The 16,608-nt window shown below is 38.5% G+C and overlaps 1 protein-coding gene across 3 annotated transcripts in view; it reads left to right on the top strand.

Moving 5' to 3' along the window:
- ITSN1 (intersectin 1) overlaps positions 1 to 16,608 on the top strand; it is a 231,947-nt gene that overhangs the window by 59,145 nt on the left and 156,194 nt on the right. For all 3 annotated transcript variants that reach the window (XM_029214102.1, XM_029214104.1, XM_029214103.1), the window contains exons 2-4: positions 1,611 to 1,670; positions 3,856 to 3,948; positions 4,938 to 5,001. In XM_029214102.1, coding sequence (XP_029069935.1) covers positions 1,643 to 1,670; positions 3,856 to 3,948; positions 4,938 to 5,001 — 185 coding nt within the window. In that variant the 5' untranslated portion in view covers positions 1,611 to 1,642. The remainder of the gene's footprint in view (positions 1 to 1,610; positions 1,671 to 3,855; positions 3,949 to 4,937; positions 5,002 to 16,608) is intronic.

Here is a 16,608-nt window from a genome sequence, read left to right as displayed (position 1 = left end):
CATAGGGAGAAGCCCATCAATTAATAAACCTGCCACCCATGCCCAGCTTCTGAGCATTGTTTTAGTGCCTCCGTCTTAAATATGAAGGTACATCCAAGGATCACCAGATATATGAGCAAAGCCTCAAAAGTGAAAGAGAATGACCCTAAACGAACTATCAGTGAGCAAACAAAAAAGGAATCAAATGATGCAAGAAACAGAAGAAAACTAAAGAGTAAAATGAAAAAAAAAATCAGAAGAATAAAAGACGTTGTGTCCATTTAAAAAAGAGATGGAGGAGAACACTAGGAATAAATAGTTGAGAACAAGATAGAGCTTTTGGAATTTTAAAATTCCATGGACAGGGCTTCCCTGGTGGCGCAGTGGTTGAGAGTCCGCCTGCCGATGCAGGGGACGCGGGTTCGTGCCCCGGTCTGGGAAGATCCCACATGCTGCGGAGCGGCTGGGCCCATGAGCCATGGCCACTGAGCCTGCGCGTCCGGAGCCTGTGCTCCGCAACGGGAGAGACCACGACAGTGAGAGGCACGCGTACCGCCAAAAAAAAAAAAACAAACAAAAAAAAATTTCCATGGACAGATGAAATTGAATATTAGGGCAAAGGGACTGTCACTTTTTAATTCTAAATTTATCTAATTTTTTTCTGTTACTATTTAGTATTCATTTTTAACTGTGTGCATTTACCATGTTGTTTAGTTAAGCATAAGGAAAATATTAAGTTTGGATTTTTTCAGTTGGGGAAGGGGACTGGCTTGGTTTCACGTTGACTGTTCATGAGCAAATAATGCCTGATGGGGATATTTGAGCCTGGGTTTGTGTTTGGTATTCTGGGCAGACATTAGTGTAATATGCATTTTAAAGCAGCAATCGCAGACAATGTTTTTCATAAAAGCAGCACAGGCTGTGGAGTTTGCTTCCCCTGCTCAAATCCAGCTTGGTCACCAAATGTGTGATGTTGCTCTAATCACTTCGCCTCTCTGATTCTCATTTTCTTCGTGTATAGTATGGAATGGTAATATAGTACCTATGTCATAGGGCTATGATACTATGGAAAGAGATAAGGGACTTCCCTGGCGGTCCAGTGGTTAAGACTCAGCACTTCCACTGCAAGGGCACAGGTTTGATCCCTGGTCAGGAAACTATTGCGCATGATGCACAGTGCAGCCAAAAAAAACCCAAAAACGGAGAGATAAGACAGTGCACAGCATGTACTAAGTGCTCATTAAAAAGAGCAGTTGTTGTAACCATGAAGCAGATGGAGTAGTATATGTAGATGGTTAGGAAAAAGATATATTTAAAAAATAACAAATACAACAATACAATTAATGAGATAATAGGCTGTCCCGAGCTAATAGTATCACTCCCCAGACTGAAAGCTTCTTGTTGCTGGCGAGTCTTTCGTTCACATTCCTCAGTGCCCATCATTGTACCTGGGACTGAGAAACTGCGCAGAGAAGGAATGAATGAATGAACCCTTAGTTGTAACATTCATTTGCAGTGCTATCCCCTAACTCTAGTATCAGTCTTCAGGTCATTAAGACAGCATGTTAGTGTGTTTATAAGTACCTAGGAGTGAAGTTTACATAAACTTAAATGTTGCATTTCAATTACAGACGTCCATTAGCAAGGTGAAAGTAACAGAAACATGGCTCAGTTTCCAACACCTTTTGGTGGTAAGTTTTCAAAGATTTTCCTTTTTTAATGTACTTTGGAATCGCATTTTTAAAAACTTAGTATTATGGCAAATTTCAAATATTCACGTAAGTAGAGGGAATAATATAATCAACCCATCATATAGTTTCAGTGATTATCAATCAACTAATGGCCAATATAGTTTCACCTGGATTCTTTTGAGCACCTCTCATACATCAGATCATTTCATCCACAAACATTTTAGTGGGTGTTTCTAAAAGATAACACTTTTAAAGATATAACTACAATACTGTTACCACTCCTGTAAAGTTTCTAGTAATTCCTTAATGTCTTCAACTATCAAGTCAGTGTTAAAATTTTCCCTGATAGCCTAGATATTTTTCGTTGTTGTTGTTACGGTTGGTTGGTTCAAATCAGGATCCGAACAAGACACACACATTACAATTAGTTCATGTGTTTCCTAAGTTGCTTTGTTAGTGAACCCTTCTCCATCCCTGTTTTTTTGGTTTTTTGTTTTACAGTTTATTTGTTGAGGTGACTGGGTCATTTATTCTGTACTTTTTCTTTAGACTGGATTTAAAGCATGACATTTTTGTTTTACTTTAGTTAATCTGCTTGAAACATCAATCTGCATAAGATGTGTTTTTCAGGTAATTTTCCCTGAGATTATTAGGAAAGTGTTAAATGTTGGTTTTGCTTACTGGCCAAGTTTTGTTTTGTTTTAAAGAGAGCATGCCATATGAATGAATTTCTCTTGGCAGCTGTCAAACCTAGCCACCATGAAGAGAGTAAGGCAGCATAAAGCCCCATCCCTGTGATTACATCTGTAAAAGTCTCTGTGAGATTCTAGTACAGAAGTCTGCAACCTTTTCAAAACCATTAGTCTTACTGTTTTATTTTCTGTTTTGTTTTTGTCCCCCTTCTTAGTTACTGAGCAAGTTTTTTGTTTGTTTTGTTTTGCTTGTTTGGTGGGGTTTGTTTCTGTTTGACAAATTTTGACAGGGCAATAGAAGTTGCAGGACTGTTAAGACCTGTGAGGGTAGGGATCTGATCTATTTCGGTCACCATCTTATCCCTAATGTCTAACACAGTGTGTGGCACATAGGAGGTGTTCAACAAGTCTGTTTTCAGTGACTGAATGAATTGCTGCTCTGCCTGTTGCTGTCATATCAGACCCTGCAGAGAAGGGAGATTTCAGTGTTTAGACATTTTGCTTGTATGCTAGGCACCTTCACATACTGTCTGTTCCCACCTTTTGGGAAAATGTCTGAACTTTTGAAAACCTTCTACCTGTGTAATCTAGAGTTATTTGGTGAATTTGTTTGAGAAAACCTAACACTAAAGTGAGGAAAATCCCAGAAACAAGGGGATATCTGGTCAGTCCAAGAACTGAAACTGAAGGACTTAAACCCTGTTCCCTCTGGTTTGTCGTTGTTTTTTTCAGGATACCCATTTTTAAAAACAGCTTCAGTGAGTTATAATCTACATGCCATAAAATTCACTACAATCTAGTATTTGAATATTTTTATCACTCCAAAAAGATTTTCATGGAATCACATAGGATACTAATTTAGTGAAGCTCAATTTTTCCATAACTTTCACTTGTGGCATTTAAGATATCTGAAAATACTGTTTTAAATTAGACTATTGATTTGTAAATCAGTCTGTTTATGTAAATAAATGATGATTATTAACATGTCTTCATACAGTCCTGCTAACTACAGGGTTATAGGACAAGTTTTTAAAAAAAAAGTTTGTGCTAATATCTTTTTCTTTTTTTGGCCTGCTTTACTCTTAATTTTCTTTTTTTCCCCTTTCTTTAAAAAATTTTTATTGGCATATAGTTGATTTACAATGTTGTGTTAGTTTCTGTTGTACAGCAAAGTGAATCAGTTATACATATACATATGTCCACTCTTTTTTAGATTCTTCTCCATATAGGTCATTACAGAGTATTGAGAAGAGTTCCCTGTGCTATACAGTAGGTCCTTATTAGTTGTCTGTTTTATATATAGTAGTGTGTATATGTCTACTCTTAGCTTTCTAACTTTATATTCAAAACTTCCAAGGACAAACAGATGTTAACTTATCAAATCATTTATAACATACCGACAGTATCTTAAGGTATTATGGAAACTGTGCGTGTGAGCACTTTGTTTTTCTTTTCTCATTGAATAATTTCTTTGTCTTTTCTTTGGATTGTAGGTAGCCTGGATATTTGGGCCATAACTGTAGAGGAAAGAGCAAAGCATGATCAACAGTTCCATAGTTTAAAGCCAATATCTGGATTTATTACTGGTAATTAGAGTCAGTATTTTTACATTTTTACTTATCATAGTGCATATATCTGTGGAAAATCTATTATGCAGAGCGAAGGTGGGCACATGTGATCTAGGGTACACTTTGCCTCTTTTGCCTTAACCTGGAGTCTGTATTTTTACAGTTGCTTCTCTTCCAATGCACTCAAGTCTTTTTTTGCAGTTTTTAATGAATGCCAAGTCACTGTTTTAGGCATATCACTGTTGGGAATTGTTTAAGATTAATGGACCACATTCTTTAAGTAATTGTAGCATTGGACTGTGGTCCTTGAGCAAAAGCACTTCCTTAATTCTGATCTTGAACTGGCTTGAGTAAATTAACAGATTATGAACATTAAAAAAATTTTTTCTTATTGCTATGTCCTTAAAGATCCTTTTGTACTTTGCGTTTTCTAATCTCTTTCCTGTTTGATTACTCTTCAGGAATTAGCTTTAGAAAAAATGGGATCTAGATTTCCTGGGAACTTGCTTTTGTGTGTATTTGTTTCACTTCTCTTTAACTTACTAATTCTTAGTCCTCGATGTGATTCTTTTAATCATTGTTACTAACTCTCCATAAATATGTTAGAAGTACCAAAAATCTGAAGTGTAGGTAAGTGAGAATGGCAAAGAACTCTTTTGTAAAGTAGAAGTATGGGTCATCAGTTTCTTGAGGATTTCTGTAGGTTCATTTCGTTGTAATCTGTAGCTGTTACCATCTTAATTACTAGCAGATTAATTAAAGTGGACAATCTACCCCTACACAATGGTAGGCCCTTTTTGAGATGATTTTTTTTTTAAGTGTTACATTCTAAAGTCAGTGCTGATGGATTCATTTTACTGTTATTTATAAACTTATCATTTGGCTTTTAAAATGTATTCAGTTCAGTATTTACAGGATTATTAACCTCTTTCTTTTTGTAATTTTGCCATAAGTGGTTTTCTGTCAGCTGCTGTTTTCTTCTAAAACTTTTTCCATTTCATTTACAGGTGATCAAGCTAGAAACTTTTTTTTTCAATCTGGGTTACCTCAACCTGTTTTAGCACAGATATGGTAAGTTGGAACTTCATACAAGCAGAAGGTTATAAACTAGTCCAGTAATATCTAATCTTAATTTCTTAAGTTACAGAGGAGAACATGTATTTCTAGTCTGAAATACCCCACTACTTCTTACCAGAGAAGTACTTCTGAAAAGTGTCTTTCTGGTATGGAACTTTAAAAAAAAAAAAAAGTGGTGACATTTGCAAGGTAACTGTTACACAGTTGAATTTCCAGTTGAGAAATCTACATTTTGATATTTTCTCACCACTTTGGTTTTTTTGTTTGTTTGTTTTCTGGGGGTTTTTTGGCCACACCATGCTGGAGTGTGGGATCTTAGTTCCCCACCAGGGATTGAACCCATGCCCCCTGCATTGAGAGCACAGAGTCTTAACAACCGGACTGCCAGGGAAGTCCCTTTCTCACCACTTTGTTTTACCTTCATCCACATCACCCATATTCATCTAAATGGTCCACATTTCCTGCTTTATCATGTGATAGTTCTGTATCTTTCATTGAATAAAAAGTAAAGAAGATATTTGAGGTTAATAATGGAATAACCAGTGAAAGAGTGAAATAACCAGTATTCATTACAGTGTTGTGCAAGGTGAGCACATACAAAATATTGTTGAATCTCTTGATTAACTAGCACAAATAAGTGTTCAGTCTTTTGAAACCACAGGAAAGAAAGAGAATGAATGAAAAAGACTGGCAAATACAGTTTTGGGTTGTAGGTTTATGACTTTGGGAAGCCATGCTGAATTCTTTGGCCAAGAAGCCACGTTTTTCTGCAGTGTATGGTTCTTACAGTTAGTACATCATTTCCCTGGGTTCGTTAGTGTCGCGGTGGCAGCTTGTTATGGTGAAAAGAACACATGATTTGTAGTTGAATCCCATCTGTACTACTTTCTATCTTTCTGATTTGGAACATGTACTTACCCCCCCCCAGCCTCAGTTTTCACATCTAGAAAATGGGAAGACACTTGTTTCCTTACAGGGTTATTGAGTGGATTAGCAGAGAAACTGTATGTAAAGGACTTAGTGTGGGCCCTGGCACATAATAGAGCCTCAAAACAAAACCCCAGAAAGGTACTGAGCTGGCCAAAAATGTTCGTTCGGGTTTTTCTGTAAGATGTTACGGAACGCAAAAATAAAGATTGACATAGTTCCTTGTTGCCTTTAAGCAGAGTCTACAGAACATAGTCTAAGCTTGATTATAAGTGTTGTCAGTATGAAAATCATTTACTGTGTTCTGAAATAGCAAAACTTTCATGGGAAATTATATATTATTTGTGTGTGGATTTATTTGAATTGAAATTAAATGATATCAGATTCCTGTGCTTTTTTTGGTGTCTGCTTTATTTTCTTTTTCCTGGTTGTCAGCATATGGGCTGCCAGACTGTCTCTTTCAACTATGATACCCTTTTAGTGCTAATGTCTCATCTACTTTGAAGTAGAAAATTCAGATAACCAAGGTTTTTGGAATTACTTTTATTATTATTATTTTTTAATTAATTAAATAATTTTTGGCTGCGTTGGGTCTTCGTTGCTGCGGACAGGCTTTCTCTAGCTGTGGTGAGTGGGGGCTACTCTTCGATGCAGTGCACAGGCTTCTCATTGCAGTGGCTTCTCTTGTTGCGGAGCACGGGCTCTAGGTGCACAAGCTTCAGTAGTTGTGGCACGTGGGCTCAGTAGTTGTGGCGCACGGGCTTAGTTGCTCCACAGAATGTGGGATCTTCCTGGACCAGGGATCAAACCCGTGTCCCCTGCATTGGCAGGTGGCTTCTTAACCACTGTGCCACCAGGGGAGTCCCTGGAATTACTTTTAAAGTAAAGTAAAAGAGAGAGACACACACACACAGAAGGAACACTTATGTACTTCTGAGCACAGGGACGCTGACCTGTTGGTTAAGTGCCTAAGTCTAAATGCAAGAAACTTGTGACATCTGTGTTAAATTTCTTTTTGCTTTGTGTTCTGCTGTGTGATTGTTTTTCACACCATCAGCCAAGATCACTCACTAGAATCTTCCTTTCCCAGACTTATCTTCCTTCACTGAATTCTGCTTTTATACTGTATTTCCAACCTATAAAGGTTCATTCAAGAAGCAGTCTTGTAATGAATACTCTGCTGCAAGGAAATCTATAATAAATTAACATTTATTCATTCAACAGTGGAAAAATATTTATCAGATGTCTACTATGGGCCTGTGCCTGTTGTAGGTGCTGGGAATACAGCTGTGAACAAAACTGACAAAATTTGTGCTTTCATCGAAATTGCAATCCAGTGGAAGGAGATGGTCAATAACAGCATAAAAACTGTCACATGTTAATAAGTGTAATGGAGAAAAATAAAGTATTATTTAGTAAATTTCAGTTCTTTCAATTAAGACAGTTAATTTTTTTTTGTTTTTTTGGGGTTTTTTGTTTGTTTTTTTTTTAACCAGAGTATACCAAAGTCATTTTTACCAACTTATTCTTTTCACTGTGAAAATTTTTTAACAGTGAATATAATGAGTCTGCAGACTTAGGTTAAATCAAAAGTGTTCTTTGTCTTTAATTTTTTTCTGATATTTTGTTAAATAAATTTGTGATGGCATATTTTACTTTCATCAAGAATTGCTATCAGGGGAAAAAAAAACCAAAATGAAACACACCTCTAAGAATCTTTTCCCAAAAGCAATATCTCTGAAAAGTCGTTGGAAATTTCTCGAGCCACAGGTGTCCTGCTAAGATGCTGGAATGGTGTGGTGCAGAGTGTGAGGAACATCTGTCTTTTGACACCAGCTCTGATGCTTCTTCACTTTGTAAGCTTGAGCAATACTTCACCTCTTCAAATTTCGGTTTATAAATTTATAAATAACAGCTGACCTAATGAAATAGTTTTCCCTCCCTATCTCTCATGCTAATCTTGTGTTCTCATGTGGTTTTTCTGATGGGATCACAGGGCAAGTCCAGTGCCACTTTTGGTAGAGAGAGGAGTGGGTTTGAGTCTAAAATTTTAGGCAGTCCCTGTGTCATTCCTCTGGGGAAGAAGAAAATTTTGGATTGAGAATTAGGACCTTTTTCTAGCTTCTCTTTCTCTCTGGGCCTTACTTTCATTTGCTGTGGACCATTCAGAAGTATGAGTGATGTGCACAGCTGGGAAATATCTGTTGGAATCCATGTAGAAGTTATATTCCAGTTAATTAATTTATGAGCTTTGGAACTATAACCTACTAATACTTTGTAACTACCTATCTCTCCAACCCAGTTTCCAATTAAGAATACAGGAAAACTTGAATTCTCCCTCAGAATGGAGTCAAGTCAGTGTGTGTAATGCCAAATTATAACTGTAGCCAAAGATAATATATCTTCCTAGAAATTGTCTTGCTAATAAGGAACTGGAAGGAACAGGGCCAGTATCCTATATCCTTTTGGCAGCTTAAATGCTTAACATTGTTGCAACCTTGATCTGGTGTGGAGACAGAGAAGAAGAAAGCAGAGGGCAATGGACAAGAGCCTTGAAGGCAGAGGAAAGCAGAGGTGGAATGAGGACTTTGGAATCAGAGGCAGTAGGTAGGGGCCACAGAAATGGGGATTAGAAGCTCTTAAGGAGAGAAATGAGGGGAAGAGAGGCAGCACCACCTAGAAATGGGCCCCAAGAGGAGGAGGAAGCCAGAGGCATAAGGGCAGAAATTAGAACATCTTGGTGATCTGGCTCAAGGATGGGGCAGGGGGCAAGGCAAACGCCTGTGTGACACCTTTGGATGCTATCTTAGGATACCACTGAGCATATGTCAGGAGGGCCTTCAGCCCCCAGCAAGATCAGTTTGCCAAAGTCATTTACCCCCAGAAAAAGTCATCCTGGACATTCCTGAGTCTTCACCATCTCAGTTCATGGCATTGAGCATCTACCCGGCTGCTGGAAGCCATGCCTGATTCCTCTCTTTTCCTTACCCTACGCAACCAATCCATCAGCAGGTACTTTTGACTCCATTTACAGACTGTATCCCCAATCTGGCCATTTCTTTCTGTATCCTTTGCTACCATCCTAATTTGTCATAGTGGGCCTAATAGCTGGGCCCACTATTCGAGCGTTCTGACTGGAGTCTCTCACACTTGCCTGTTTAGATTCCATTCTCCAAACAGCACCCCAACAATCTTTTGAAAAAGTAAATCCGTTTAAAACTCTCCATTGATAAGAAAACCAAAGTCATGACCAAGGCCACAAGGCCCAATATGATCTGGCTCTTGCTTTTTCCCTCTTCTCTTATTTTGTACCACTCCCTTCCTCAGTTTTTGCACTCTGGTTTCACTGACCTTTTTTCTATCTTTAAATGGGTTCCTTTGGCCTCAGGGTCATTGCACTTGGCATTTTCTCTTCCTATCATGCAACTCTTCTAGATCCTCACATATTTGGCCTTCAGGTTTTGGTTCATCTCCCCGGAGAAGGGCTTTCTGACCACTAATCTAAAGCAGTTCCCTCTCCCCACCTGCTCTGAAGAACATCTTCTCTTTCTCATCACCTTGCTTTATTTCTTCTTTTTAAAAATAAATTTATTTATTTTATTTATTTATTTTTGGCAGCATTGGGTCTTCCTTGCTGTGTGCTGGCTTTCTCTAGTTGCGGCAAGCGGGGGCTACTCTTCGTTGCGGTGCGCGGGCTTCTCGTTGTGGTGGCTTCTCTTGTGGAGCACGGGCTCTAGACACGCAGGCTTCAGTAGTTGTGGCACACGGGCTCATTGCAGACTGTAGAGCGCAGGCTCAGTAGTTGTGGTGCACGGGCTTAGTTGCTCTGCAGCATGTGGGATCTTCCTGGACCAGGGCTCGAACCCATGTCCCCCCTGCATTGGCAGGCGGATTCTTAACCTCTGCGCCACCAGGGAAGGCCTTGCTTTATTTATTAATAGCACTTACCGTGTGGAATAATCTGATTAGTTTTCTTGTTGAGTGTCTGCTTGTACTGAAACAAGCTCTGAGGGCAGGAACCTTGCCTGTCTTTTTCTTAGTTGTAAGCCTAGTTCCTGGATAGAGACCTTAGTAGGTGACCTGTTCAAAAATATTTGTTGGAGAAATCCCTGGTGGTCCAGTGGTTAGGACTCCGTGCTTTCACTGCGGTGGTCCAGGTTCAATAGGCCAAAAAAAAAAAAAAACTTCGGATGAATAAACAAACAGATGAGTGAGTGACTGGGCCCGGTTAATCTGCACAGTGGGAGGTGAGCAGCCTGTGATGAGCCTTTGTGGATGAAGTAGGCTCCTAAAGGAATCTGTTGGCTTCAGTTCTGGTGTAGTGAATGAGACTGAGCGAGAGGAGGCCCGCCTTTTTTCTCTGAATCCTATGATACAAACAAGATAGTTTCAGAATTTCTACACTCCCATCCACCACAAACAACAAACCTATTCAGTGGCGTTCAAGGTTACTTCATAGTTCTTTTGTTTATAGCCTGAGGATATATGAAGTACTGTGTTCAGAAGTTATTTAGATTAGTTTTTTTCCCTTCTTCCTATGTGGACATGTTACTTATTTAAAATACTATTAGGTTGATTTGGTTTTTTGCTTGTTTTTTTGTTTTTAATTAATTTTTATTGGAGTATAGTTGATTTACAATGTTGTGTTAGCTTCAGGTGTACAGAAAAGTGTATCAGTTATACATATACATATATCCACTCTTTTTTAGATTCTTTTCCCATATAGGCCATTACAGCATACTGTAGAGTTCCCCATGCTATACAATAGGTCCTTATTAGTTATCTATTTTATATGTAGTCATGTGTACATGTCAATTCCAGTCTCCCAATTTATCCCCCCCCCCTTGGTTTATATGTTTTTGTTTTTATTTAGTTTAGGGATCTGCTCTCATCTTTGTGAACTTAATTTATGTTTTGAATATGTAACACATTAACAAGATTCCAAAAACTAAACCCTACAAAAGTGTGAACTCTGAGAAGTGTCACTTGCTGTCCTGTTGTTTCATCCCATTCCCACTTATTTTATTAGCTTCTTATTATCCTTTCTTTGTTTATTTCTGTGGGAAAAAAGCATGTCCATAATATGTGTACAAATTTATATTTAAATTATTTCCTCTTCCTTCTACTTTGAAAGTAACCTCCTATAAATGTTCTTTTGTTCTTTGCTTTTCTCACTTAACAGTGTATCCTAGAAATCGCTCATAACATTCCATAGAGATCTTCCTCATTTTCTTTTTACAGTTATATAATAGTTATTGTTGAAGATATACCATAGTTTATTCAGCTAATTTCCTGTGTTTTCTGCATTTGGGTTATTTCTAATATTTTGCAATTACAGATAATGCAGCAAAGAATGAGTTAAAGCATGTTTTTTTCCTTTGTTTTTTGGGTTTTTTTGTGGTACGCGGGCCTCTCACTGTTGTGGCCTCTCTCGTTGCGGAGCACAGGCTCTGGACGCGCAGGCTCAGTGGCCATGGCTCACAGGCCCAGCCACTCTGCGGCATGTGGGATCTTCCCGGACTGGGGCACGAACCCGTGTCCCCTGCATCGGCAGGTGGACTCTCAACAGCTGCGCCACCAGGGAAGCCCAAAGCATGTATTTTTGTATTGTTGGAAGTGTATCTTCAGGGTGAATTCCTAGGATTGAATCACTGTGTCAAAGAGTAAATGCATATGTAGTTCTGTAGGTGTGGCCAGATTTTCCTACACTTGGAGTTGAAGCACTTTTTCCCGCTGACAGTATGTAAGAGTGCTATGTGGTTTATTTGTACAAATCAAACAGAAAACTTACCCTTAGTATTCAGCATACTCGTGGACCTTTCCTCATCTCAGCCATGCCTGTTATATATAGATTTTTTTTTAATTTTATTTATTTTTAGCTGCATTGGGTCTTCATAGCTGCGTGCGGGCTTTCTCTAGTAGCGGCGAGCAGGGGCTACTCTTCATTGCAGTGCGCAGGCTTCTCATTGTGGTGGCTTCTCTTGCTGAAGAGCACAGGCATTAGGTGTGCAGTCTTCAGTAGTTGTGGCGCATGGGCTCAGTAGTTGTGGCTTGCGGGCTCTAGAGCACAGGCTCAGTAGTTGTGGCGCATGGGCTTAGTTGCTCCTAGGCACGTGGGATCTTCCCGGAACAGGGCTTGATCCTGTGTCCCCTGCATTGGCAGGTGGATTCTTAACAGCTGCGCCACCAGGGCAGTCCTTATATATAGATTTTAATATCAGACTAAACACTGTATTTAAGATCAGTTTGTTTTCAGGAGTCATAGATAGCTATTTTGTCTTATTTTTTTATTAAAAATATTTTTTATCATACTTTCTTTTTAACTTTGGAAGTTTTGTGAATTTAATTTCAGGATCCTCAGACTTTTAGTTAGTCTTTTGGGGAGATTATTAGAAATGAGTAAACTGGGCTTCCCTGGTGGCGCAGTGGTTAAGAATCCGCCTGCCAATGCAGGGGACACGGGTTCGAGCCCTAGTCTGGGAAGATCCCATATACTGAGGAGCAACTAAGCCCGTGCGCCACAACTACTGAGCCTGCGCTCTAGAGCCCGCGAGTCACCACTACTGAGCCCACGTGCCACAACTACTGAAGCCCGCACGCCTAGAGCCCATGCTCCGCAACAAGAGAAGCCACCACAATGAGAAACCTGCGCACCACAATGAAGAGTAGCCCCCGCTCACTGCAACTAGAGAAAGCCCATGCGCAGCAACGAAGACCCAACACAGCCAAAAATAAATAAATAAATAAAATAAATTATAAAAAAACCTTTCATTAAAAAAAAAGAAATGAGTAAACTGAGAAATAACTATAAATAAGAGATGAACTGGACAGCAGAGCTGAAATCATATTTTGCAGAGAAGATTTGAGAAATCGAATTCCAGATCTACTCCAGTATATTAGGAGGGGGTGGGGAGAGTTGAGCTTTGTAGGAGTAACTGCTATAGTTCTAAAAGACCTTTGAGTTTTTACTACAAAGGAGTCCCAACAGTTATATTCTGTTAGTTGAGCAAAAGAATTTTTTTAAAAAGGTCACACAAAATTGTCAAAAAAGTTTTGGAATTTTGGTGGATGTCTAGAACCTGAGCATTATGTGTTTCCTCTCCTCTCCTGTTGAGGCTTCTCCTAATTAAACCATTACTAGAAAGTCTCTTCTCTCATAACCTACTCATTATCCCACACTGGGTATTTTTGTTTCTCTCTAGAAAACATATTTTGGGGACAGTAGTGTGGGGAATAGGGAGTGGGAATCTCTCTGCCTGATTTTTTTTTTTTTAAGTATGCATGTCAGTGTTGATTGTTGGGAGGTTTTTTTTTATCCATGAAAACCATTTGAAATAGCTGAATATCTTTTTAAAAATATTTTGGGGACGTCCCTGGCAGTCCAGTGGTTAAGACTTGGTGCTTCCACTGCAGGGGGCACAGATTCGATCCCTGGTTGGGGAACTAAGATCTCTCATGCTGCGTGGTGACGCGAAAAAAAAAAAAATTTGGTAAAAGAGAGAAAGCTCACCATTTCATTTTATTGATTTAGTTTCCTTTATAAAACCTGAAAAACAGTACAAACATAAAGCAGCCGGAGACCAGTCTCAATTATGATCGTAGACACAGAAAATCAAAACAAAATCTTAGCAAATAGAATTCCACAATGTACAAAAACTATGACCAACTTGAGTTTATGCCAGGGGTGCAAGATTGGTTCAGAATCAAGGAATTCCCTCAACATTATTATATCAGGAGATAAAAGGAAAAAGAAAATGTGGGATCAGATCAGCAGATGCTGACTAAGCATTTGATAAAAAGTATAATAACCATTTCTAATAAGTAGAAAAGGGAACTGCTTAAATATGTCAGATTACTTTCTAAAAATCAGTACCAAATATTATTCTAAACAATGAAACACTGTAGTCATTTTTTTAAAAAAAACCATTTAATTTAAACTCAAAACCAAGCAGGGATGCTCACTTAGTAATGTCATAGAGGCAGTAAAACCAACAGGAAAGAGGAATGGTGGGGACTTCCCTGGTGGTGCAGTGGTTAAGACTCTGAGCTCCCAATGTAGGGGGCCCGGGTTTGATCCCTGGTCAGGGAACTAGATCCCACATGCCGCAACTAAGGAGCCCACGTGCCACAACTAAGGCCCGGTGCAACCAAATAAATAGAAGTAAATAAATATTTATTTATTTACAATAAAAAGGAATGGTATAAATATTGGAAACGAAAGATAACTCTCTTTTTTGCTAGTTATGTGATTGTGTAAGATTCACAGAAGTTTGGTTAAGATTGCTCAATACACCCAGCATAAATGATTATTAAAAGCAAAATTCTTCTCTATGCTTGAAATAAGCACCTAAATATGGAAATGGGGGACATGTTCTATTTAGAAGAGTGACAGAAATGATAAAATTCCTAAGAACACATTTAACAAGAAAAGTAGTTACTTATATGAAGGAAGTGATGTAATCTTATTAAAGGAAATATTAGAACTGAACATACTGTTTTTCTGAACTAACTATCATAAAAATGTCAGTTCTCGTGCTTCCCTGGTGGCGCAGTGGTTGAGAGTCCACCTGCCGATGCAGGGGACACGGGTTCGTGTCCCAGTCCGGGAGGATCCCACATGCCGCGGAGCGGCTGGGCCCGTGAGCCATGGCCGCTGAGCCTGCGCGTCCGGAGCCTGTGCTCCACAACGGGAGAGGCCACAACAGTGAGAGGCCCGCGTAACGAGAAAAAAAAAAAAAAAAAGTCAGTTCTCTAAAAATTCATGTATCTAATGCAGTCCCATCTTGATTTTCATTAGAGTTGTTTATAGAATAGATAAATTAAAAGTTAATAGGGAAAAAGAAATGTCTGTGAATGGCCAAACAAGTTTTTGTTTTTTTTTTTTATTGGAGTATAGTTGATTTACAATGCTGTGTTGGTTTCAGGTGTACAGCAAAGTGAATCGGTTATACATATAAATATATCCACTCTTTTTTAGATTCTTTCCCCATATAGGCCATTACAGAGTGCTGAGTAGGGTTCCCTGTGCTATACAGTAGGTCCTTATTAGTTATCTGTTTTATATATAGTAGTTTATATGTGTCAATCCCAATCTTCCAATTTATCCCTCCCCCCGCCCTTACGCCCTGGTAACCATAACTTTGTTTTCTACATCTGTGACTCTATTTCTGTTCTGTAGATAAGTTCATTTGTACCCTTTTTTTAGATTCGACACATAAGCGACATCACATGATATTTGTCTTTCTCTGTCTGACTTACTTTACTCAGTATGACAATCTCTAGGTCCATCCAACAAGTTTTTTTTAAAAAAGCCTTGCCAGATACCAGAACATACCATAGAGTCAGTGGGATCAGATTATTGTCACATTGACCTGGGAATTGTTCAGTCAGAGTAGATAATCCAGAAATAGATCTCCTTTCATATGGACATTTAATGAACCCCAAAAATATTTCTTTTTACTTCAATGAGAAGAGGATGGATTGGTTAATAAACATTGCTGGGAACCCTAGGTATCCACCTGAAGGAAATCTGGTTGAACCCTGGGGTAACATACCACACACATATATGCAATTACAGTTGGTTTAAAGATTGAAATGTAATAAAGTAATACCATCTTAGAAAAGAAAGCTATGTGATAAAAGAAATATTTTACCCATATAAAAATGTAGAATTTCTGTATGCTAAAGATATATTACACACAAAATGGACAGAGTTTTAAAAAATCTTTCAACAACTGACAGATAAACAGTTGATATGTAATATACAATGAGTGCTTTTAAACTGACAAGGAAAAGACATGCAGTCCATCAGAAGACTTGGCAAAGGATGTGAATGAGCAGTTCATGGAAGCACGAGTCCAAGTGCCCAAGAAACATGGCAAGCGATGCTCAAGGCCACTAGAAATGAGTGAAATTCAGATTCCACTGGTGTGGTATGCTGAAGGCGGTCATTGACCACAGGAGGCCTGGGGCACTCCTATCTGAGGCAGAAGGGTGGTTTCTGTAGCCATGGGGTTCCCTTTATGACTTTATGACCATTAAAATTTTTCCTGAAGAATAGTGTTGACTATTACAATTCTTAACATTTTTAAAGATTTTTAATCTTTGTTGTATTATTACACTTTTTACTGTGCCTCATGTTTTCTTACTTTGAGTTAACTCTAGAAATGTAGGGTTATTTTCTATGTAGCTTAATTTTCTTTTGAGGACACAATCTTTATGTGGCTCATTTAAAACATTGCCAATGATGGCATTGTAATTGGAGTAGCTGGTCTTAACATTTGAAGTTTCAAATAAAACTTTTCTTAAGAAAGGTTTAAAAAATAAATCCTTATGCCCTTAAAATCTAGACTTCAACAAATGAAATCTGAATGAACATATTTTGTGCAGAAGAGGTTAAATCATGAATATGCACAGTTTCAGTTAGCAAAAATGTAGTTTCCAGTTGCAAGTACAAACCCCTTTCTTCCTTTCTCTTACTCTTATTTGAGAGAAATGCTTTACATAATAACTCATTGGAAGTTGACTTGACCATTTGTTTGAGGACCACTTTCAAATAGTAAGTGCATTTGTAAGGTCATTTAATGAATCTCCAGAGCTTTGAAAGTATGCTAGTATTATAGTATAGTAGAGCATAGTGTGTCACATCCCCATGGTGAGGTTTGTAGAACCCCA

This window comes from Monodon monoceros, unplaced genomic scaffold, assembly GCF_005190385.1.
Source record: "Monodon monoceros isolate NGI ecotype Baffin Bay Population unplaced genomic scaffold, NGI_Narwhal_1 Super_Scaffold_11, whole genome shotgun sequence".
NCBI lineage: Eukaryota > Metazoa > Chordata > Mammalia > Artiodactyla > Monodontidae > Monodon > Monodon monoceros.
The sequence above is the reverse complement of the archived record's forward strand: the minus strand, read 5'-3'. Positions and strand labels throughout refer to the sequence as shown.